This window comes from Microcaecilia unicolor, chromosome 4, assembly GCF_901765095.1.
Source record: "Microcaecilia unicolor chromosome 4, aMicUni1.1, whole genome shotgun sequence".
In the NCBI taxonomy this organism is placed as follows: Eukaryota; Metazoa; Chordata; class Amphibia; order Gymnophiona; family Siphonopidae; genus Microcaecilia; species Microcaecilia unicolor.
This window is the reverse complement of record NC_044034.1, coordinates 65,069,318-65,094,814: the sequence shown is the minus strand read 5'-3', so window position 1 is coordinate 65,094,814 and position 25,497 is coordinate 65,069,318. Positions and strand designations below refer to the sequence as shown.

Genomic DNA, 25,497 nt, shown 5'->3' with positions numbered 1-25,497 from the left:
TCGCACCATGGAGCGATACAACGGCATTATAACATCCGCACACCTGGACTCCATACCCTTCTTAATAACACCCAACATTCTATTCGCTTTCCTAGCCGCAGCAGCACACTGAGCAGAAGGTTTCAGCGTATCATCGACGACGACACCCAGATCCCTTTCTTGATCCGTAACTCCTAACGCGGAACCTTGCAAGACGTAGCTATAATTCGGGTTCCTCTTACCCACATGCATCACTTTGCACTTGTCAACATTGAACTTCATCTGCCACTTGCACGCCCATTCTCCCAGTCTCGCAAGGTCCTCCTGTAATCGTTCACATTCCTCCTGCGACTTGACGACCCTGAATAATTTTGTGTCATCGGCGAATTTAATTACCTCACTAGTTATTCCCATCTCTAGGTCATTTATAAATACATTAAAAAGCAACGGACCCAGCACAGACCCCTGCGGGACCCCACTAACTACCCTCCTCCACTGAGAATACTGGCCACGCAATCCTACTCTCTGCTTCCTATCTTTCAACCAGTTCTTAATCCATAATAATACCCTACCTCCGATTCCATGACTCTGCAATTTCTTCAGGAGTCTTTCGTGCGGCACTTCTGTCTCAAGAAGGCATACTTGCATATACCCATATGGCTTCTGCACCAGAGGTTTCTACGTTTTGCAATGCTGGGCCATCACTTGCATTTCTGGACTTTGTCTTTCTGTCTCACCATGGTACCTAGAACTTTTGCCAAGGTGGTGGTGGTGGCAGCTTAAAAAAATAGAAAGAGGAGTAACTCCATTCCTCTCAAGTACACAAAACCAACAGTAAGGAGTCCTTCCTTTGGTGTCAGGGAATTGGAGTTCACCCATATCTGAATGACAGGCTCATTTGTGTTTCGTTCTTTTTGGACAATGGGGCGGCAATGGACAAAGGTGTCCATCTTCTGCAGTCATTGGGTTAGATGGTCAATTTCAAGAAGAGCTGACTAACCGTCACAGACGCTGGAGTGTCTGGGTGTTCTATTTTGACCTAGCAAGGGCCTCCCCCTTTCTAGGTAAAATAATGCCTCACAGAATGCAGTTGGTGAAATTGGTTCAACAGATTCATCTTCTTAACCAAGGCAGGCCTGGTGTCTTGGGACTACGTGAAGGTTTTGGGGTCAATGACGACAGTGATGGAAGTGGTGCTGTAGGCAAGGGCTCATGTGCGGCCATTACAGGAGTTTTCTTCTCAGCTGCTGGTCTCCAGTGTCACAGAAGTACGACCTGACGGCAGCAATGGAAGTGGTGCTGTGGTCAAGGGCTCATATGTGGCCATTACAGGAGCCTCTTGTCAGCTGTTGGTCTCCGGTGCAACAGAAGTACGACCTTCATCTTCCTTGGATGCTGGCTGACAGATGGAGTATACAGTGGTGGTTGTCACCCAGCAATTTGACCATCGGCGCTCCCTTTCTGATAACTCATTGGGAGGTGAAGACAACTGGCACCAGCAAGTTGGGTTGGGGAGCTTATTACAAGTTCCATCTGGCAAAGGACACCTGGACAGAACAGGAGTCTCGGTGGTCAGTTAAACTGTTTGGAGGTCAGAGCAGTGCGGAATACCTTATGCAACTTTGTTCCCTTTCTGATGGGGACCCCGGTCAGAGTTTTCTCCAACAATGCAATAGTGGTGACAAGCAAGGCAGGACTTGCAGCTGTCTGATGGTGGAGGCAGCCTCCCTCATGAGCTGGGTGGAGAAAATCATCACTTCTTGTCAACAGCTCACATTGCTGGGTTCTTGAATGTGGAGGCAGACTTTCTCAGCAGGTGCTCTTTGGACCTGGGAGAATGGGAACTATCCAGCCAGGACCAATGGGGTTCTCCACTTCTGGACTTGATGGTGACTAAAAGGAATGCCAAAGTGCCCAAGTTCTTCAGCCATTAGAAAGAACTGGGCTCGAGAGGGATTGATACCCTACTGCATCCATGACCAGAGACTCATCTACTGTATGTCTTCCTTCCTTGGTCCATGGTAGGCCTCGTGTTGAAAAGGATCGCATTTGTTTCAGATGGGCTGGCCCACCTGAACACTCATTGGGGGATCATTCCCTTCACACCACCTTTGCGATGGGGGAAGCTTACCCAAATGATTCTCACAACCGGTTGTCAAATTCAACAAGATTCTCTTTTTCTTACTTCAAACAGCAGCCAATCACCATAAGCAACGGCAAAGTGCAAGCAGCTACTAAAACATAAAAGATAGAAAGGTTAAAAGTGGGACGCTAGGTGATAATCGGCTCCCTGACTAGCTTTTAGACTCTCCCATGAACTAAGGGTGGTTCCCTTATTTATAGGCTGCCTATCTAATTACCTGTCTCCTCCTCATATGCCTATCTCCTATCACCTATCATCTCTCATCCTGAGTATCATAATGCTCCAGTGCTGCAAAAGAATTCTGTTCTGCCACCAGTTGGACAGATGGATGCCTTTTTGTCATAGTCTTATTCTACCTGAGCCTACTATAATCTGTGTTTTGGGGTTCTTTTAATATGTTTTTTTTGGGGGGGGGGTTAATCTGTCAATGGAGGGAAACTAGTTGGATGCTGTGTATGCCTAACTTTAAGCTCCCTTTGCATATCAGATAGTTGAAGACATATGGGGTAAGCTCTGAGCCCGCCACATGGTTTGTCTTAGGAAAATGCACTGAGGTTATTGTACGGAATGAAAGTCATGTTGATTGGCACAACAGCTTTGTTGTGAAAATGAGTACAAATTAGGAAGAGTACCTGATTGGCATTAAATGATAAAGTGCCAATTATGTATATTAGGAGCCTATATAAGAGACAAAAGCACTGGGGAGGGTGGGAAGGAATTAGCAGGAGGATAGAAATGTAGCAGATTATAGGAGCAAGCTGCTCTGATAGAGGAAAAGAAGCTTGCTTTTAGATGAAGGCAAGGTCAACAAACTTTCTAGGAAGGAAAAGGGACATACAGGTAAGAGCAGTTTAGAATCTATGAATCCAAACCAAACACAAAAATCTGAAAATATGTAAATTCAGAAAAGCTTTGCTTTCAGGCTTGCAGTGTTTCTTAGGAATGGTGCCTAGCTTGAAGCTTGGGAGCAGGCATAAATGGTGGCACATCAAGAACACACACATTTTATAAAATTTGCATGTAAATTGTGATTGCCTACATTTTGCTTAAACTCCACCCTAGAGCACACCTATTCAAAGGCCACATAAAATTATGCTGCCTTGCACCACACATACTTTACACACTTAAACCCATGGGTAATTTTATAAAAGCCTTTTTGTGTGCCTAAAAATGCCATTACACACACAAATCCTTTATAAATTACCTCCTTAAGACCTAAATGTTGCCAAGGTATGGTGGCAATGCTGTATTAGTTATCCAGCGTAGAGGCTCAAAAGTTTGATCCATACAAGGATATTCATAAACAGTATAAAATCACTTAGTTTTGTTTTTGAGTATCAGGCTGTGAAGGAGCGGTACTAGGCAGGGTTTCCTTAGGAACACTCCCTCACTGAACTGGAGCCATACCTTAAGAATAGGTATGTTTAGCCTATCTGGCCAGAAGGGTAGGCTCAAACAGAGAGCAGGAAGATAAAAGCCCTCTAGCAGAATACGACAGGGAGGCCCCAGTGAAGAAGCCTCCAAGGGAACGACCCTGAGTAAAGACCTCCCAGCATATGCAGAGAGAAGGTTACCATACCTGAGGAAAGTGCAATGGAAGAGGAGTAGCCTGAGCCTCAGTATTTCCCTGGGGTGGGAAAATGTGTTTAACTCAGCCTCCAGGTGTTAATTATATATGTAAAGAAGACTGCCAAGATAGGAGATAACCTTGAAGCATATCCAGAGAATACTTGATTTTGGTGTATGCCCAAACAAGGGCCCAAGACAGCATTAGCAGCCACTGTGTTTGGGCCTGCTAAGAACATTTCCCGTAACTATATTGAGAGAGAGAGAATTTCAGAACTGGTCTTAACAATTGCGGGGCCCTATGCAGATCAGTTTGGTTCCTCCCCCCCGACCCCCAGTCCCATCTAGTCCCGCCCCTTGTTGACAAGTTGTGTTTTAAACATTTTTTTATTTCAAACATAGACAAATCAAGCAAAACTTGTACAGAAAAACTAATTCAAATATGCACAATACTATCATAGGAAATCTTTGGGTTTAAAAAGCAAAACCATGTGCATGTAAGGACTGGATAAATTAATTAAAAGAAATCCCCTTAATATGTAGTACTTGGTAGCAATAATGAAACAGTGATTGAATATTCACATAGTAAGCAGCCTGAGCCAATATATTTATTTTCCACTGAACATAATTAACTTTGTATGAACTTGGCTGCTGATAGTGTGCTGAACTGGACAATGTTGGCACATTTAGACTGACTCTGCACAGTTCTGCATGAAGGAAATCCTTCCCTCATTAATCAATACCTTCTCTGTGAAATAATTAAAAAGAAAAGGCTAGTGCATGTTTATAATATATCACTGCATTCCACAAACCAAAAGGAGCAAGTTCCCACATGCCATCTTTTTTTGTTTTGATGTAGACACAGAAAAAAAAAAGATTTAAAATGCGCCCAAGTTACAATCTAATTTATGATTAATGTGGGATAAAATGCCATAAATAGATAGATAGAAACTCTGAATGTTGAGCACCTGATTCTCATAACATGTCTGTTTAGTGGCCCTTTACCAGGGGAAAAAAATCTCTTCACAAATAATAGTACTAGGGTGTCCCTTTAACCAGCCCCTCCATATGACACAGATATTACCTTGATTTTTTTTCCAGTATCCTCCCCTTCCCTCCCTCCCACCTACCTACCTATTCCAGACTTCCTCCCCTGAGCTGCAGGGTGCCCTTCCGGCACATATCTGAAGCCACCCTGTTGGTCTAGTGGAGTCTTCTGAGCAGGAAAGATCCCCAGTCTTTCCTGGCCGCTGGCAGCACCGACCCTCTTGCTGCTGCATCTTCTTTACAACGGCTGCCGAGACTTCCAATGGCAGCCTCGCAAGTGGAAGTCTCGGCAGCCATTTTTAAAGAGCGATGCAGCAGCAAGAGGGTCAGTGCTGCCAGCGGGCAGGAAAGACTGGGGATCTTTCCTGCCCCGAAGACTCCACTAAACCACCAGGGTGGCTTCAGGTATGTGGCAGGAGGGAGTGCCGCGAGGCCCTGTGTGACTGCCCCTGTCGCCCCTGCCTAAGACCAGCCCTGGAGACTTTAAAAAGGGCAAAGCCTGTTAAGTAACAGAGCCGATTAGTATCCCTTTGTGTATATAAAGTGAGTGCTATTTGACAGATACTGCAACAGCATAGCAAATTTTTCTTTAAACCTTAAAGATCATTTTTCATGTCTCCCAAAGATAAATAGTATACTCCAAGCAAGATCATTGGTTTAACAGTAAATATACAAGCTTCTACTTTGAACATATTTTTCTTTTCTCATTTTAAGATCATCTTACATCAATTCCACTATCTTACATAGCACTAGAGTTTGTGTGAGATTAATTGGATAATTTTGTCATATGAAAGAACATGTTCATGATCTGAGAAATTGCCTGATACATTTCCTGCCAAATTGTATTGCTAAATGATTTGGAATTTCAGTGACTATAAGTTAAAAGCAATGTTTTGTTCTTTGTTTTATTTTTAATTGTCCACAAAGGGAAGCATGCAAAGCACTATTGATCAAACACATTCTAAGGCGGAAGAAATTACTGAATTCCTGAAGACTTGTAAAGTAGTAAAACAAAGAATTGCAGTGGATCTTGAAAACATCAAAGAGCTTTTTGAAAAATATGGATATAAGCTGCTTTCTGTGGAAGATCAAGGTAATAATCCATTTTATGTGTGTGATGGTGATGAGCTGAGCTAAAGATATTCTAATTTCCAGCCAAGTTTGGAGGCAGTATTCACTGTGCAGGAACTGAACACTTAGGTTACCTGCCTGTAATTATTTATATTGATGATAGGTTCTTATTTCTGACTTTTGTCCATCAGCTGCTTTAAAAACACTTTTTTTAATGAATTTATTTCCATTTCAGTGGAAATGACTGGCATATAAGAAACATTTAAGTACTTTGTTACTGTTAGTAGGTGTTGCTTAGGAGGCTCAGTTAACTCTCTTGAGGCCTATGTACTTAAAAGCCTTCTATTTGGAGATGACTTGAAAACGGTGTGCATAAAAAATATTTCCTGGTAGACTAGTGGTCATGCTAAGGGCTCCTTGTGAGCTGCTCTTCCCTTGAGACAAAACATATAAAATATGTAACATAGTAAATGACGGCAGATAACGACCTGAACGGTCCATCCAGTCTGCCCAACAAGATAAACTCATTTTACATGGTATGTGATACTTTATATGTATACCCGAGTTCGATTTGTCTTTGCCGTTCTCAGGGCACATACCGTATAAGTCTACCCAGCACTCTTCTTGTACTAAAAGTTCAGAAGCTAACATCAAAGGTCCTTAAAATTTACACTCCATCCCATCCATATCTATTCAGTTACAATTAGGGCGTAGACCGTAGAAGTCTGCCCAGCACTGGTTTTGCTTCCCAATTAGTGGCGTTGCCACCCAGTCCGCTAAGATTCCATAGATCTATTCCTTATAAACAGGATTCCTTTGAGTTTGTCCCATGCATGTTTGAATTCCATTACCATTTTCATCTCCACCACCTTCCGCAGGAGGGCATTCCATGTATCCACCACCCTTTCCGTGAAAAAATAGTCTGCTCCCCTTTAATCTCAATTCATATCCTCTAGTTCTATCACCTTCCTGTCTCCGGAAAAGATTTGTTTACAGATTAATACCTTTCAAATATTTGAATGTCTGTATCATGTCACCCCTGTTTCTCCTTTCCTCCAAGGTATACGTTTTCAGGTCGGCAAGTCTTTCCTCATACATTTTGCAACGCAAATACCATACCATTTTTGTAGCTTTTCTTTGCACCACTTCTAGTCTTTTTACATCTTTAGCAATATATGGCCTCCAAAACTGTGCCAAAATAATATTCCTTGTCATCTATACCAGACCAGTCCAGACTAATGGGTTGTGTCCATCTACCAGCGAAAGGAGACAGAAAAAGGTTCCAAGTAAACCGCCCCTTAAGGGTATCATGCAGCCTGGAATGTTCAGTATTTTCTCTTGTCTCCTAGCGGATGGTGCTCGGATCGTGCAGCTGCTCTGGATTGCTGGCTGGTAGCTCCTGTCCCAGATTCTTCTGGTGACAGTGGATCCAGAGGTGTGCTGGTAGCCATGTTGGGGCTAGTTTTAGATGATACTCAGTGGTCCTGAGTTCCTCATCTGCCAGCTAGGGTAGTATACAGTGACCCTGGTTCCCTCCCCTACCTCCCCTGGCTGTCTTTCTAGCAGGGTGATGGTTGATTGTGGCATAGGCGGATTTTGCCTTTTCTAGTTTCAGGCGCCTCTCTCCTAGCACATTTGGCACTCCTTCCTTTTTCTGTAAGGGGCGCAGTTCCCACTGAGCAGATCTATTGCTGTGCATCTGGATTATTGCCTCTTAGCTCTGCGCTTTTCTCTACTCTTCTGCAGGGAAGTAGCTCTGTTCTAGGTGTGGGTTTGACTCTCCCTTAGCTGGTTATTCCTCAGTTTGGTGTTAGTGGCCAGCTTCCTCTTTGTTCCTGGCCTGGCAAGAGTTGTTTCTTCCTCACTGCCTTAAGGCTGCATTTTACTCCCTATGGTCTGAGGATTCCAGATCTGTGATGCTTACCTCCTTCTTGGCGGGAGTTCTTTCTCTGTTGACTGCTGCTCCGTATCGGTTGCCTAGGAGGGCGTTCATTGTGGCTCAGAGACCACTTGGGGGCCGAGAGTGTCTCTTGGGGCACAGGGCTTTCTCTTGTAGTTTTAGTAGCTCTGGGCCAGGGGAGTGCAGCGCCAGGTCTGCATTTCCACAAGTTGTGCTCCTTTCCTGTTGGCCTGCTGGCAGCACCTTCTCTGGCTGTTTTCCGGGGCTCCATCTATGCATTTTTGCTTGTTGGGCACAGCCCCATCGCTGCATGTTGAGCAAGGCTCCATTATTCCATACAGTTCCACCATTCCATGTTGGGCACGGCTCCGTCGCTGCATGTTGGGCACAGTTCCGGGTTGGCTTTAGCTCCATCGCTGTATGTTGAGGACAGCTCTGTCATGGCATGTTGAGTGGAAGTTCCTTCGCTGCTTATTCTGCAACCTTTCATCTCTGCATGTTGAACGCAGCTCCATTGTCACATGTTGAGTGCAGTTCTTTCTCTGCAGGTCTCAGTGTGGGGCGCAGTCCTTTGTCTGCGTGTAGAACGCAGCTCCCTGTCTGCGTGCAGAGCACAGCTCCACCACCTGTTGAGTGTAGCTCCATCTCTGTGTGTTTAGCGCAACTCTTCTCTGCAAATTGGGTGAAGTTCCAGGGTGGTATGTGGAGCACAGCTCTGTGATTGCAGGTGCTACACAGCTTCATGTCTGCGTAGGAAGAATAACTCCTTGTCAGCGTGTGGAGTGCTGCTCCTTGCTGGTGTTTGGAGCACAGCTCCTTGCTGGCATCCGGAGCGCAGCTCCTTGTTTGCGTTTTATACACAGTTCCATTGCTACCGCAGCTTCAGTTCTGCAGGTACCTCTAACATCCAGCTCTTTCAGTGGGGCACTGCTCATCCTCTGTTTGTTACTCTCAGCTTCTTCTCTGCTTGTTCATGCATTTCTATCTTTTCTAGAGGTGTGCAACTCTTTCTCTGCCCGCAGTGCGTGGCTCAGTTTGTGTGCTTTGAGTACAAATCCGTTTGTTCTCGTTGAGCACAGATCCTACTCTGTCTGATGAGCGCAAATCCGTTTGTTCTCGTTGAGCACAGATCCTACTCTGTCTGATGAGCGCAATCCGTTTGTTCTCGTTGAGCACACAGTTCAGTGACTGTGGAGCGTATTTTCACCTTTGCCTGTTGGGCACTGTTTCACCTTGTCGGTTAACCCCAGCTGTTTTCTGCAGGTTGGATCGGCAGCTGCACTGGTGATGACCCTGAAAGCATTTATGAGAATATGACTGTCCTGTCCAGAGAAGAGTATCAAGGGTAAATACGAAAATGGAAGAATAATTAAGACAAGTGTTTCTTTTTAGCAAGCTGGTTCTTAAGTTTCATCAGATAGCTAATATCCTGTGCAGATGTTTAAAATTGTCTAAAATTGTAAACAAGCAAGTAAGAACAAGGAACTTAGCCTATATACTCTTGACCTTGAGCACACTGCATGTGCAAGCAGAAAACAGTATATGTGCCAACTGTATAAAATCCCTGTTGCTAATCCATTATTGTTGACGGTTGTTAAACTTTGTCCTACACTGCTAATAGCATGCTGATTGGAGCTGGATCTGCCCTTGGATCATCAATTTGTGCCTTTATGACTGATATCAAACTGCTGACCTGTTAACCCATGACCTGATAACTCTCTAATAAAAAGACAGAGGTGCTCGGGTGAGTTGAGCCAGTCCAGTGCAACTCCACTGCTAAGTGAACCGGTTGACTGCTCTACAAAGACCTTTGTTATTTAACCAACTACTTTCTATCAATGGGATTGAGGACCCTAAATTCCTCACCCACTCCTCTTTCACCCATGCTTCCCAAACCTACTACCTTCTGTACCACAGTATGCTTTACAGATTCTTCCCCTTAGGTCACCACCTAATGAATCATAACTCTTTCCTTTTCAGTGCCCTTTTACTACCAACCACAGTTCCTTCATAATTCCTGAAATACCAATAAGTATTTTATTTATTGTGAACATTTATATCCCACTAAGGCAGGCTCTATGTGGCTTACAACATTTGATGAAAAGAACATAATAACTCTAGTACAAAACAGAGAATAGGGCGAATGAGGGAGAGGGAGGGAAACAGCAGGAGAAAGGAATGCGGGATAGCAGGAGATCAAGCAGCAGAGGAGTATGAACGATCACATAGGTAGGTCTTTAGGGACTTATTGAAAAGACTGTTATCAGCTGTCTCTCTTAACGTTGATGGTAGAGCATTCCAGTAACGGGGACACATAAAGCTAAAAGAGGAGGCAAAGAATAGTTTGTATCTTAAGTTCCTGCAGTTAGGAAAGTGGAGATTGAGATAGGTACAGGACGACTTCTTGGAATTTCTGGGAGGGAGGTCAACCAGGCTGTACATATAAGCTGGAGCGTCCCTGTATACAATCTTGTAGGTAAGGGCACAGATTTTGAATTCGATACATTCTTTAATCGGGAGCCAGTGGAGCTCACAAAGGGGTTTTGCTGCCTCAAACTGAGATTTGCCAAATAGTAGCCTCGCCGCCGTGTTCTGCGCTGTCTGGAGTTTCTTAAGGGTGTGTTCTTTGCAGCCGGTGTAAATTCCATTGCAGTAGTCAAAATGGCTCAATATGAGGGAGTGGATTAGAGTCCTGAAAAGGTGAAACGGTAGGAACTGCTTGATACGCTTAAGGGACCTCATGGAAAGCAACATTCGCTTCGTAATTGACAAAACTTGAAGGTCGAGAGTCAAGTGGGAATCCAGAATAACCCCAAGTAGCTTCAAACATGCTGCGATAGGGATAGAGAAGTCCAGCACAGCAACCGTGCCCGGTATATTTTTGAACTGGGAGGAGAGAATGAGGCAATGCGTTTTTTTCCTTATTAAGCTTAAACTTAAATGTGTTAGCCCAATTGACCATGATGGCGAGACTGTTCTGAATTTCTGCTGAGATTTCGTCTAAGGCAGATCGGAAGGGGATGTAGATAGTCACATCATCAGCATAGATTCAGGGATTCAGGCCGTGGTTGAAAAGGGGCGCTTCTAGGGGAGTCATCATGATGTTGAATAGGGTAGGCGATAGGGAACTCCACAGTGAGATCTCCAAGATGGCGAAATAGTGGACTGGACTTTGACCCGATAGGATCAGCAAGACAAGAGTGGAGGAGTGGCCTAGTGGTTAGGGTGGTGGACTTTGATCCTGGGGAACTGAGGAACTGAGTTCGATTCCTGGCACAGGCAGCTCCTTGTTACTCTGGGCAAGTCACTTAACCCTCCATTGCCTGCCGCATTGAGCCTGCCATGGGTGGGAAAGCGCGGGGTACAAATGTAACTAAAATAAATAAAATAATCCAATCCAAGACAGTACGTCCAACACCATATTCAGCTAGTAACGTAAGGAGGAGATTGTGGTCAACCACGTCGAACATGCTCGACATATCAAATTGGAGAAGTAAGATGTTTTTCCCAAAAGACAGATCCTTCCTAAAGTTGGACAGGAGAGTGACCAGTACTGTCTCGGTACTGTGTTGAGACCGGAATCCAGATTGGGAGGAATGAAGAATCAAATATTTATCCAAATCAGCGAGCTGAGAATTTACCATGCTTGCCATAGTCTTGACAAGTAATGAGATTGTAGCAACAGGGCGATAGTTAGAAATAATGCTAGGCTCACACTTTGGGTCCTTTGGGATTGGTGTCAGGAGAATGTGACCGTGGTCAACCGGGAAGCGCCCGTGCTGGAGCATGTAGTTTAGATAGGATGTAAAGTCAGCAACAAAACACTCCGGTGCCGATTGCAGCAGGTAGTTAGGGCAGCTATCCAGCTTGCAGTGCGTTCGTGAAAACTTGTGAAAGGCCATAAAGACCTTCTCAGTGGTGACCGGCTCAAAGGAGGAACAATAACGGTCAGCTGGGCAAGGGCCAAGTGGGGGCGCAAGGCCAATAAGGAAGTCATCAACTCTAGTGGAGCTCAGGGGGAGCGAGTTCCGAAGTAGAAGGATTTTTTCCCTGAAATGGTTGGTGTTTTAATTCCCTCCTCTTATAGACCTCTTTCTGACTCCGTCACACGGGGGACTAAAGGTACTTATTTCATATATCAGGTTCTGTATAGTTTCTCTAACCTCCATTGTCACCCAATCACAAGGGGGTGGCATTAGGAGCCGTAATTGAAAACTAATTCCCATAACTACTGCTTTCTGTCCAAAACTGAGTGTCACTTGTATGTGATCTACCTTAGGCTAAATGTTAGGTAAAGAGAAGATAGAATCAATAAAAATAGAGACAGAGATAGGTTTAGATAGATAGGTACATTTTATTTCTTACCCAAACACAAGTCTTCAAGTTGATACAAATACAGACATCAGATTCTGGGTTTATCTGCACAGCGCCCTGCCGTCTGAGAGAAGCGTTGGGGAGGAGTTCCAAACTAAGGCAAAATCTCCCCTCTTTTATACACAAACCTCTCCATAGAAGTGAATGGTGAGAAACCTTGCTCCTAATCTTTCTCACTTTCTGAGATCATACTTTCCCACGCGGTCTGCTGTCTGATGTGCCCACCTCCTTCCGTTCTCAGCTACTGCTAATTATCAACATGTTTTGGGAAGCGTTGAGATAACAGTTTCACATCTTCCGGCTGCAATACTTTTCATACTTTTCATACCTTTCATACCATCTCATGAACTCTGTATTACCTCTGTATCATTGTATACCAAAACTAATAAGCTCCATTTTATTCATCTGATCTTTCATTACAGGTGCTGTATTTGATTTAAAAGTTGTACCAATTTGTGTCAGGACTCATTATTCAGACCTGCTTTTTGCAGATTCTCAAATATTAAATCACTTGCTTGTTCTTTGGCCTAGTCAGTACTTTTTCAGTTGTTCTAGGCTGCATAGCTTTACCCATCACTATTCCAGTGGTAGATCTAAAGCCAGGCCATATATTAACATTCCCCTCTTCACCCTATCCCATAGGGTGACACCAGGGTTAACGTACCTTGGTACCATCCGTTCCAGAAGGTATTCTATGAGGCCATCAAATTATCTGAGTCTTAAGATCAACTGGTACAATTTGTTTAGTTTTCGGTTGAGACTTACTCAAACCTGTAGCGAGAAATGTTTTTATGAATGGGACTAATCCATGAGCTCATTTACAAAATCCCATGAAATATAGGTATGCGGGTAATAGCAATTTCAGGTGGATCATACTAATAGGCTGTTTAAAGTTGTAGGTATTCAGAATCCTTAAACAGGTCGGGATGCCTGGACCTTACTAGTACTCATCATTGGCATCCAATCATGAGCACTAATAAGTGGATAGCAAGTATGAGGTTGCCTCATACAGCAAAAATGGTCAATCCTAGGAAAATTTATATTAACCAAGGTCATGCATGGATCTTGACATATGCATAATGACCTGGAAGTATGGGAAGCATTGTATATATCCGTTACCCCTCTTGGAGCTTAGTCAGACCTACAGAAAGACATGCAGCTCAAGTAAGCCTACACCAAAGTTAAACAATTGCATAACAGGTTGATACTAACAGAGTTTACATCTACATTATGATATCAGAGCCAGTATTAGGGTTTGATGTTACCCTTGTATCCGAGCAATATCGACTTCAATTTAAATTACATAAACAGAAATGACGGGGAAACTCGTGGAAAAACAATTAGAACAATTAAAGGAAATAATAGGAAAATAAAAATAAAACCTTTTCAATATCTAGACAGGATTGCTGCTAAACTGAAAATAAAACATAATATGAATCTATAATGTCCATAAACAGCAACAGTAATTCTCAAATTAAGTATCAGTTCTAAATTCTCTTTCATCGATCATGGTTGAGGCGGTGGAAGCGCTGAAGAATCTGGACGGAGATCTGGAAGATCTAACAGGGCTGGGTTTTCAGGCTGGCTTGCTGAAGGAAGTTGCCGGTCTTGAGATGGTTAGGCTCGTAACATCTGGTTCTATGGCTGAGTAAACACGTATATCTTTCACATGGACCCAAGACTTGTGGTCCAGTAGTTTGCAAGGTGTAAAGGTCATTGCCACAACCTTGGGGGATCTAACATCATTTGGGCCAGGATAGATTTTGAAGACGTACTTGTGGTGTACAAAGTGGGATCTTTTCATGTCTTTATTCTAGGCATACACCATCATAATCAGTCCATCAAGAGCCAGAGGCTGGCAAAGGAATAAGCAAAATAACTGTATGCTTGAATGATACATTGCTATATCTTAGTGGGCATAATGCGGTGTGAATTGAATAGACATGAAAGACAATGTCAACATGGAGAAAACAGTGTTAATTAGGTGCAAAAGCAAAAGGGAACCCAGAAGGGTTCAATAATGAAAAAAGGCAATTTACATAAATGCAAGATAGATTGGTAATTATTACAAAGGCATGATCAAATAACAATGGTAAAGTATATGGAACAAAAGAGAAGATTAAAAAAACAATTAGAATTTAGAGATGATGGTAAATGTTCATTTATTGATGTATGGAGGGCAATGCATCGCAATTTATCGCCAATAGATATGGAATCTTCACCTACGATGACTACCATTCACCAAGGGTTGAGCCCTCAGCTGCAGGAGGCCAGCAGGACTTACGAGTTAGATGATTCAGAAAGAAGGGTAGAGGCCAAAGCTTTGTGTAACTCCAGCAAGTGGAGAGCCTATCTCTTTTGCTCATGGACCAATTGATGCATCTGTCGAAACTCACGCTGAATAATGTCTCGTTTCTCACACCAGGTAATGTTGGGGTCTGTGCATCTGTCTTTTAATTTAGCGATTCTTTGGTGCAACATAGCCTTCAGATCAGATACATTATCGGGTAGCTCTTCTTTGCTAGCAGTCGTCTCCTCCATCTGGGGAAAGGCAAAACTTAAACAGACCAGTAGTGCAATTTATGTGGTTAAGTTATTGAAAGAAGTCAGAATGCTAGGAGGAGGGTCGTGGGTATAAATGGGGGCCAGGAAAGAGGCTTGGTAAGAAACAAAGCATTGAAAATGAAAAATTATAAAAATCCAAAAAAAAAAAGATAAAATATATATAAAAAAAAATAGGCTTACATACAGAAATAAAAGAAATTGAAAATAAAAATAAAACAAAATATTATACATCTGAATTGCAGCAAGGCATATTCAGATGGCAATGCAAGAAAAAGGTTCCTCGAAAAAGACAAATGAAAAAAACATTCAAAAGTGCAGACACCAGTGATTGACCTTCACATAGAGTTTAAGTAACCCTTTTCAATCAGACAAAGAAGTAGGAAGAAGCATATCGCTTCAAGACAAATCCACCACGCGGCAAGAGTTAGTTGAAGCAAGGTGTTAGTTAAATACACAAAGCATAAATTCCAGGACCGTTGCACCCAAATAATCTACACCAGTTTGTCTCACAATCACTCGCAGTGAAAGACAGACAGATAAAAAAAACAATAGTTGGGGTTATTGTGATTACCTGTTGTAAATAGAAAGGAATTAAAAAGTGGAGTGCATAATTTTCCTTATTCATGTCCGAAAGCTTCACCAATTCTCTGTTCAAGAATACTACAAATTGTATGATCAGCGCAAAATGCTCCCCCAAATGGCCAGTTCAAGGGAATATTTCTCGCATTCATTCCATATAACAGATAATGGTTATTAAATATTTCTTCTTTCTTAGACAAGGAAATAATGAAAAGCTTTCAGATGTCACATATATCATAGAGAGATTTCAAAAATGAAGGCTTTATATTCATAAAAAACTAAAGAAGTAAATGTCACATCAATTTAAACAGCTTAATAGTTAAAGCAGAAAACATTTTAACAATGAGCAATATACAGCTTTTATTTAAAAGGGATCTCGTATAAAGTAAAATGGCATAAATAAGTCAGTTCAGGTATATATATATAAATAGACATAAAATGAATATCCTCTGGGGATCGCTCACCCCTGCAGTTGATAAGGACTCCCCAGGGAAGGTATGCATAGAAACAACTAAATAACTTGCTGACTCAGTTAGGTCATTTGTATGGTACCATAAATATACACTTGAAATTAAACCAGGAGAAATATAAAATAAAAACATGTTACCTGCAATAGAAACAGAAACATCACACCAACACATATACAGAGAAATGGTTTCTGGATACTAAATGAGGAGCTGAGTACTATGAGTAACTGTGAACTACAAAATCAGATCGGGTTCGGAATACGCCTAGTCATTATGGACGGGTGGGGTGGGCGATTTTGATTTCTGGGCCAATGTTGAACTGGCAGAAGACATTTAGATGCATAATGTCCAATTTGACGGCAACGGAAACATGTCACACTAGCACGGCGATAGGGACTAGATTGGGAATCCTGGTTTCCAGCTTTAAGGCCTCTGCGATTGTCAGCATACCTGAATTGGGGGTTATGTTTTTCATAATCTGGCAAATCAGGGTAAACACGAGGGCAAGTAGTAGGTGAACTGGAACTAAGGATAACAGGGTACCTAGTGCCATGAGGAGAGGAAAGCAAATATAGGGTGGACGGGGTGCTAGAACTAGAAGGTGTGGAGGGGCTGATCTTAGAGGACATCTTAGCCTTCAAATCAGCAATCTGCAACATTGTGAGATTCCTGTGCAAAACCTGGTCCCGGCGGACCTCTCTTTGCCTATTCTCAATTTGTTGCCTACAATAGTGAAGGACATGTTCCCGAACCTGTGGCCATTCCATGTGTTGTAAACCTATCGTCTTATCTAGGTTCTTCCTGACCTTAGAGGGTAAGGTCTGTTTAAGTAAGTAATAGAATACAGGGAGAGCATTGTCTGAGTCAAATCTTTCCTCAATCTCATCATGAAACAACTGCTGCATCCTAATTAGGTAAGCTTCAATCAGTTCTGACCCCACCTCCCATCGTTGTGAAGTGATGACGGAGAAATCTTTCTGGGCAGGGAAGGAAGTACGTATCTCTTGAAACAATTTTTCTTTAATCACTGTCAAGGGGGCACTATCATACTGATTCTCAGTCACAAGTTCAGCATAGCCTGCTTGTGTGAACAAATCAGTGATGCTAGCATGGGCGGTCCTGCCCAATATGGCCTTCATATTTCCTACTGAAAGAGCTGTCCCTAGAGTGGCCTGTTGTAGTTTTAGTAGCCACTTGTTCCCTCCTTTAGTAATATTCGGGAGTCGCAGAACAAGGTCATTCAGCTCAGTTGCAGACAGGGGAGTAGTAATATACTCTGTATGAGGAAGACCAGCTGACATTCTATTCAGCAGGGGGAAAAGATTTGCAGCTCGGGAAAAGTTTAGCACCCTCTCCCCAGGAGGGGGTGGTGTGAGGGTGATCATATTGATTAAAATATTCAATGGTGGAATTTCAGCAATGATCTAGAACGTAGGTAGATAACTGTGGGCTAGAGCAAATATACATGAAACCCAGGCCTAGAACCAGTGGTTTGAAGCCATAAGTTAAGGACGGGACAAAATAAGTATCAGTGATAGTTGTATAGTTGTATAATAGTGAAAATAAATTATATAATAATTTTTTTCAGAGCCGCTATAGAACCCGATTTTGAACACAGTCCTAGGACCAAGGTTTCAGAGAATACAGTAGAATTATGAAAAGAGCTAGGGGCGGTACGCCAATAGTTTACAAGAGCATGCGATACTCACGTGTCTTCTATTATACTCAAATTCTGTGTAGGAGGTCTAAAATATAAATGATCAGTCGGCCTAAAGATCTACATACTAGTCGACATACAGAGGAGAGGTATAGATAATTCATATTAAGATAAAGGTAAAGATAAGAATATACGCTAGTGTGTATGCAACTATGTATAAATACTGCCTTCCAGGGTAAGCCTCTGGTCAAGAGCCAAATAAGCGCCTCATCAACCACTCTAGTCAAGAGCCCACTAAACGCTTCATCAACCACCAGGAGCCAAAATACACGCATCCCCGGTGCCAGGAGCCACAATACACGCTCACTGGTAGAGCCCTAAATCAGGGAGTGCACCCATCAAGGGATTCAAGTACCCGTGAAAAAGGTACAGTGAATCCGGAAGGCAGTAACCCAATGAGTTTTCACGTGCTAGGAGCCTTAAACGCATCAACTGTGACAAGAACCCTAAACGCTTCAACCAGCTCCCACTGGGTTTTCAATTAATCAAACTATAAATTTACGACCTCTGATTAGACTAGCTAGTAGGAAACGGTACAGAGGCGTCCCTCAGGAGTACCGGTGCTACAGGTTCTAGCCTAATTGGAAAAGAGGCAAGTGTTATAGACTGGGGGGCCGGGCACACCCTGAAAACTGGGTGGTATTAATGGCCCAATCCCTAACAATTTAGGTACCGTCATCCATCCAAGGGACAAAAATTTTGCCCCGTAGAGGGGTGTAAGCCCTTCCCCTTACCTTTCGCCGGGCATCGGTACGTAAGCCAATGGTTCTAGCGTAACACAAATAGGAATGAGAGTAAGGGTATAGTATGTATCAGGGAAGAGTCCCTAAAATATACTTCAGAAAAGGAAAAGAGGGGTGGGTGTGGATCATTAAAAGGAGTTTAGCCTGTAACAGGAAAAAAACTTTTGGGCACCTTATGGGCGGCGGCCGATCCAGAAGACTTTAAGGATCCAGCCACGAAATAAAAATAAAGTGTACATATTATATGGAAAAAACTGGGCCTACCTAATTTGTAATGTAAGGCCAAAATAAGCTGTAAGGGTAGGTTGGGAGCTGTATATGGCATCTAAATATAGACTTTAAACAAGACATGAAACTACTACATACTATAATAAGAGGAACAGGGGAGAACCATATATATAACTGGAACACCGATTTCAACAAAAGGCAAGAAAATGTATATTAACAAAGACATTATAACATGTGTAGTCCGGAGCTATAGCCCTAGAATAAATGAAATAAAGTTAAATACATATTAAATGCTTTTGGGGCGGGTACCGGATAGGTTGGAAGTAGCATCTAAACAGGAAAATATAAGAGAAGCATATAATTCAATAAATTTTGAAACAGGACACTAGAATCGTGGTGTAAATATGACAAGTTAATACCCATAAATATGACAAATTAATACCCATACACTCAGAAAAGGAGGAAGCTTTTGTGGATAAACAGGTAAAAGGGAAAAAAAAAATAAATTAAAACATGTGATTCTTACACCAAGAACTTCCAATGATACGGCATAAAACATACATACTAGTCAGTGACTGAAATGGTATGTCTAAATGATGACAAACAGAACAGCTGCAGCATTAGAAGGAAAGATAAGGCAGGGTTATAAAGAACCAACAGGAAATAACTGAAGAAGTGAAGTAACGCTGTATTATCATGGCACGCAGCCATCATCTTCTCAACCAAAAAGGTAAAACTTATTTTATATGCATATCTATTAAGGTAAAAGTAAAGGAATGCTTCTATATAGTACATAATACTTCTACTATCATATAAGTTATACAAGGGATTATCTAGCTCTTAATGTAACAATAAACCACTGTAATTTTATGTGACTTTCTGTGTTGGATCCCGGTTTACAATGCTGTCGAGTAAAAACAGAAAACTTTTTATAAAGACTTACACAATTTAATACATTATAGAACCATATTATTTAAAAGTGATTGTCATTCTTAGAACGTGGAAATATTCATCAAGAAATATTATAACCTAGCTCATTATTACAAGTGTTTAAAATAAGCCAGGACGAAAATCACAATGCAAGCGAGGAAGTGTAGTATTTCTTGTAGATAACGTTATAATATAGTCCTTAAAATGGGACTTAAATATGAGGACAATTTATAATTCTGACAATCTATAATACTGTTCAAAAATCAATGTTTCCTGAAGATAAGCAGGCTTGTATTAAACTAACACGATAGTACGGTGCTGGGGCTGTAACTTATATTTCTTTTAAACGAGTACACCATTAAAATAGAGTACAAGAAACTAGAACCAGAGTATCGGAGATCCAAAGCATACGAGAATCTTATCTAGAGGGTAACATTGTGGTTAAAAGACTGCTTCTGGGAAGTAAAACTTTTAATATGATTTAGCAGTAATCCTGTAGAGAGTTTAAGGAGAACCAGAACATCAAAGAGGTTTACAGAAAATTGTTATAAGGATTTAATGTTGACGTGGATGTTATAGGAAAAGGAGAATAAAAACCAGAAGGGAAGTGTGCTTCCTGTGCTTAATTTGAGTTTACTGCTCACTGCAAGCATTGGACATTACGGCTACTGAAAATAGAACTATACAGCACATAAAAACTGTAAGTTTGATTTTTCATATTAAAACTTTCTGCTGTTATAATTAATCAGGATAGGATTTTATCAGATCAAACGTATTGCAGTTCTTAGGAACTATTGTGTAAGGAACCAGGGAGTTAATGTTTGAGAAAGTATGACAATTCTAACTGCGTTATTACTTTACTTACTCAGATAGACAGCCGTAATCATTATGTGTTCATATGAAAGCTGAAACTGTCAATTCTACACTTAATACGACAGCTCCTTTAAGGCAAAAATTTCTAATGTCTTCTACTGTGTTTTTTAAAATAACGGCAATCTAAATTTCATTACTACCAGCATATCGCTTGATTCTGTTAAGTAAGGGTTAATTTTTAGTTTCCGGACTAAGGCTTCCTAGAAGCATTGTAATGTGATCACAGGAAACCACACTAGGACAAAGAAGGAGAAAGCTGGGTTTTTTAAAGGGGAAAGTCAAGTAATGTATGTTTGAAGGTGTGGCACGATAAGGTCTATCAAACTGTCACTTGCAGCACAAAAAGAAAGAAAAACCTGTCTCGGGGTTAAAATCACGGCTCAGAGACAGAATGAGAAAGCATTAGAGTCTCAGACGGTCTATTGTTTAAGGGAAATGAGATAAAAGAGAAAGAAACGCTCAAAAGTCAAAGCAATATGAGCAGAAAATTTTGGAAAGTGGGGGACAACGTCCTAATAAAATGACACAAAAGAGGAGAAAAAAGTATGCCCTGATAAAAGGAGAATGCAGAGTAAGACTAAAATGCAGTGCCATAATTTTAAAAGTGAAAGCAGAAATACATCCGTACAATCTTACATGCTCAGAGGTGCACGTATAACGGACTTGGCAGCATGAGGCATGAAAAGATAAGTCATTTTACAATTATGAGGGGAAATCGGAGTTGAAAGACATGAGAGAGAGTTAGTTAGACGGATTTTAGGAACAATACAGTTGACAGAGGGTTAAAAAGAATACCTGTGTAAATGACTGTTTAACTTGTACCACTTCAGCATAGAACAGGGACAAAAAACGAACGGAAAAGGGGAAAAAAAAAAATCACTTTTTTGAGCTTTCAAAAGTGAACTGTAGAGCCTCCTCTGCCAAAGCAGTGCTGGACTGATAAGGCAGCTAAAGTGGGCAAGCTTCCCAGATTCTCATGTCCTTGAGATAGTGAACTACAGCACTTGTTAGGGAAAACCTTTAAAAGCTACAGAAAGAAATGGCAGTTTCGGAAGCCTGGATAAGGATGTTAAAAAAAATGTGAGAAAAAGGGGTTTAGAACTTACAACTCTTCGGGCAAGTTTAAATAGATTTACAAAGGCAGATTCGAAGCCCAAGAGGGAGTATATATTTACTAGTAATGTAATAAGCTTTGTTCCGGAAAGAGAATCAAACCTCACAGCACATGGGACTGAGAAGGAAAAAGAAAAGTTTTCTAGGAAATCAAAAAATTAAAAAAAAATGATTTCTGGTTTGCACAGGAAGCCAAAAAGGTGTATGTAAGGTATTAAGTTACCCCAATTGGTACCGTGCGGGCCACACCCTTATAAATTTTACACGGACCGCAGACATATAGTGTAGGAGTCGGTAGAGCACCAGAGAGGAGGGCAGGGAGGATTATTGTGGCAGAAAAAGGGGGACAAGAACAAAATGTTGTGGAGGAAGGGATTCAGATTGGACTTAAGGAAAGAAAAATGGCTATGGGGGTGGGGTGAGAGCACAGGACTGAACAGCTGTGAAAAAGAGCAATCAGTTGAACCACGCAGTAAATAATAAAGATTTTGACAGGTGGAAATGAGAAATAAGAAAAGCAGAGACGGCAGACAGAGTGCAAAGACACACACAAAGATGCAAAAGGAAAAAGAACGGAATAAGAGATACTACGCAGTTATTCATGCTGCACTATGAAAAAGAGCCGAGAAAAGTGTGGACAGGAAGGGGGGTGTGGGCTGAGTGGTTAGAGAGAAAGCATAGTTCAGAAGACTGAAGGAACTGATTAGATAAGAGGAAAACAGCAGTTGGACGACGGTAAGCAGCTACAAAGCTGAACACCGTAATTACTGTTTCCAATAGGAAAAAAATGAGGAGGAATAATAAAAGGGACAGTCCCGAGACGTAAAAAGAATCTCGTGGATAACTGTCGCACACACAGAGTGAAGGCAATAGCAGATGTGAAAAGGTGGGGGCTGTCAGTTTTGAGGAGTGGTTATAAGAACAGAGAAACCAGAAGGATTTTTAGGGGAGAGCAATCTGAAAGCGTGCTGTTCTCCTAGAGTAAAGGAAATTCCCTCGATACGGGAACATACAGAAGAGAAAAGAGCAGGATTAGACCCAGGGGACTAATAGGAGAGATAGGTAGAAGAAGTTAGGATGAAGGAGAACAGGAAAAGGGATTGGGGAGGAAAATAAGGTCGACAGAAGAAGAAAGAACAGAATACATGATAAGAACAGGGGAACAGGGATTTGAAAAGGAGGGATTAAGACAGAACACAGGGTGGGATTGGAAGCAGAAAATGCGCAATCTCTAAGGATTGTTAAGCGAGAATTGCTAGCATAAAGACCAATCCAAAGATTTTGAACATTGAAATAAGCTTACAGCAAAACCCAAATCGCAGTCGCCTGGATTCGTTGTTATGCTTCATTCACACAACAAGCACACTCTTGCGCACATCACGCAAATCAAAGAGACGGACAGGATAGAAGAAATTTAGGGAAGCAGGTGTGTTAGTTCAGCGCAGGGCATGAAGACAGCAAGACGGTAAAAGAATATGTAAGATAGGGGTCAGAAAAAGTGTGCAAGTGTAGTGCTAAAGAAGGGAACCTGCAAAGAACAAAGGGAGAAGACAGAAAAAATAGAAAGACAGGGGTAAGAACAAGAAAATTGGACAGAACAATAGTGCCCAATACCCCTAAAGTGGGCAGTGTCCGTGATAGGGAGAAGGAGAAAAAGGAAGAGGAACAAAATGAAGGAATAACAGCAGGGAAAGATAAGAGAAAGAAAACATAGAACCTTTGAACGCACAAAATTAAGTATCCCCTCTTGCGTTCAAAAGAAGATAAAGAAGGATAGCGAGTACTGTCAGCGTTCGGGGCTCACCACTGTTTTAATTCCCTCCTCTTATAGACCTCTTTCTGACTCCGTCACACGGGGGACTAAAGGTACTTATTTCATATATCAGGTTCTGTATAGTTTCTCTAACCTCCATTGTCACCCAATCACAAGGGGGTGGCATTAGGAGCCGTAATTGAAAACTAATTCCCATAACTACTGCTTTCTGTCCAAAACTGAGTGTCACTTGTATGTGATCTACCTTAGGCTAAATGTTAGGTAAAGAGAAGATAGAATCAATAAAAATAGAGACAGAGATAGGTTTAGATAGATAGGTACATTTATTTCTTACCCAAACACAAGTCTTCAAGTTGATACAAATACAGACATCAGATTCTGGGTTTATCTGCACAGCGCCCTGCCGTCTGAGAGAAGCGTTGGGGAGGAGTTCCAAACTAAGGCAAAATCTCCCCTCTTTTATACACAAACCTCTCCATAGAAGTGAATGGTGAGAAACCTTGCTCCTAATCTTTCTCACTTTCTGAGATCATACTTTCCCACGCGGTCTGCTGTCTGATGTGCCCACCTCCTTCCGTTCTCAGCTACTGCTAATTATCAACATGTTTTGGGAAGCGTTGAGATAACAGTTTCACATCTTCCGGCTGCAATACTTTTCATACTTTTCATACCTTTCATACCATCTCATGAACTCTGTATTACCTCTGTATCATTGTATACCAAAACTAATAAGCTCCATTTTATTCATCTGATCTTTCATTACAGGTGCTGTATTTGATTTAAAAGTTGTACCAATTTGTGTCAGGACTCATTATTCAGACCTGCTTTTTGCAGATTCTCAAATATTAAATCACTTGCTTGTTCTTTGGCCTAGTCAGTACTTTTTCAGTTGTTCTAGGCTGCATAGCTTTACCCATCACTATTCCAGTGGTAGATCTAAAGCCAGGCCATATATTAACATTGGTCAACTGGGTCGCTGGTGGCATACCGTCACTTGGTGAAGTAACTGGGGTGGTGTCAAGTAGAGAATTCAGCTGACGGTAGAGCTTCTGTGCATCCAACATAACCGTTTGAATTCTTTTCTGGAAGAAAGTTCTTTTGGCTTGTTTGATTGCATATTTGTAAGTGCAGTGAGAGAGCTTCCAAGCTGATAAGGCGTGGTCGCTTTTAGACTTAAACCAAGCTCTTTCCAGGCTTCTAGTTTGTTGTTTTAGCGCTTTAGGGTCATGAGTAAACCAAGCTTTAGATGTGCGGTGGAAGGAGGATTTAAGTTGCAAAGGTGCAAGTCCGTCTAAGATGTGTTGACACCTGCTCTCCCAACGAGTGAGGTAATCAAAGGCATCAGCGTTTGCTTGCCAGTCAAACCCATAAATTTGTTCCCAAAATGATCTCAGGTCAACTTCCCCTCTTGTACAATAAGTGGATTCCTCGGGGAGTGGATGGCTAGTCTTCCGCCAGCAGATGGCAAACCTTAATTGGTAGTGATCTGTCCAAGGGACGGCAGACCATGCAGTAGTAGCTACACAGAGGACAGAGTCATTGAGGAACTTGTAAGCAAAGAGATCCAGGGTGTGGCCTTTTAAGTGCGTTGGATGCAGATCTGGATAATGAAGATCCAGGAGATTGAGGAAACTCAGGCACTGACAAGTGTTGGGAGAGTATTGATTTTCTAAATGGAGATTCAAGTCGCCAAGAATAAGGAGGTTGGATTAATTGGTGTAGGAAGTGGAGATAAAGTCCATGAAATCGGCCTGACTGGCAACCCAATTGTTTGGTGGTCTGTAGAACAGGATACAACATAGACAATCTTGAAGAGATCTGCTGTGGACCTTGATTGAAGCGATTTCGAGACTGGGCAAAATAACTCACTCTTTATATTGAAGATAGCATTCTTGAAGATCAAGACCCCCTATTCTTAATAGAGTTCTGGTTATGTTTCAAGGTTCAACAAAACCTCTACCCAAAGTAAAAGTCTGGAGTATTACAGATGGTATATGGAGCTACTGCAAGTTACAAGATAGTGCTGTCGTCTTGCCATCAAATGAATTGATAAAAGTACCTAAATCTCATTGAACTATATCTCTTGTGCCTTTGTGTAAAAAAACTCTAGTAGTATATTTATATCTGGATTTGAAACAGGCTAGTGAATCAGGAGACAAAAGGCCAAATTGGTTCCAAAGCAATGCAACTTTATTGCTAGCAATGAACAGCACTGAGTTCTCTCAGGATACTGTGTGTCATAAATCATCTGACACTTACATTTATACTTCCCTGCTGGGCCTGCGCATTAGGCCCCTTATACATCACAGTGGACATGCGCAGTAAACTTTTGTAGTTCTCACAGTACACATTTGTAGTTCACAGTACATACACACGTCATAATACTGAAATGATACTGGCAAGGGAAACGAAACTTAGCATCTTCTTC

At 41.8% G+C, this 25,497-nt stretch overlaps 1 protein-coding gene across 2 annotated transcripts in view; it reads left to right on the top strand.

The window, feature by feature from the left end:
• Positions 1-25,497, top strand: part of SKA3 (spindle and kinetochore associated complex subunit 3) — a 129,518-nt gene that overhangs the window by 59,794 nt on the left and 44,227 nt on the right. For both annotated transcript variants that reach the window (XM_030200302.1, XM_030200301.1), the window contains exon 4: positions 5,663-5,828. In XM_030200302.1, coding sequence (XP_030056162.1) covers positions 5,663-5,828 — 166 coding nt within the window. The remainder of the gene's footprint in view (positions 1-5,662; positions 5,829-25,497) is intronic.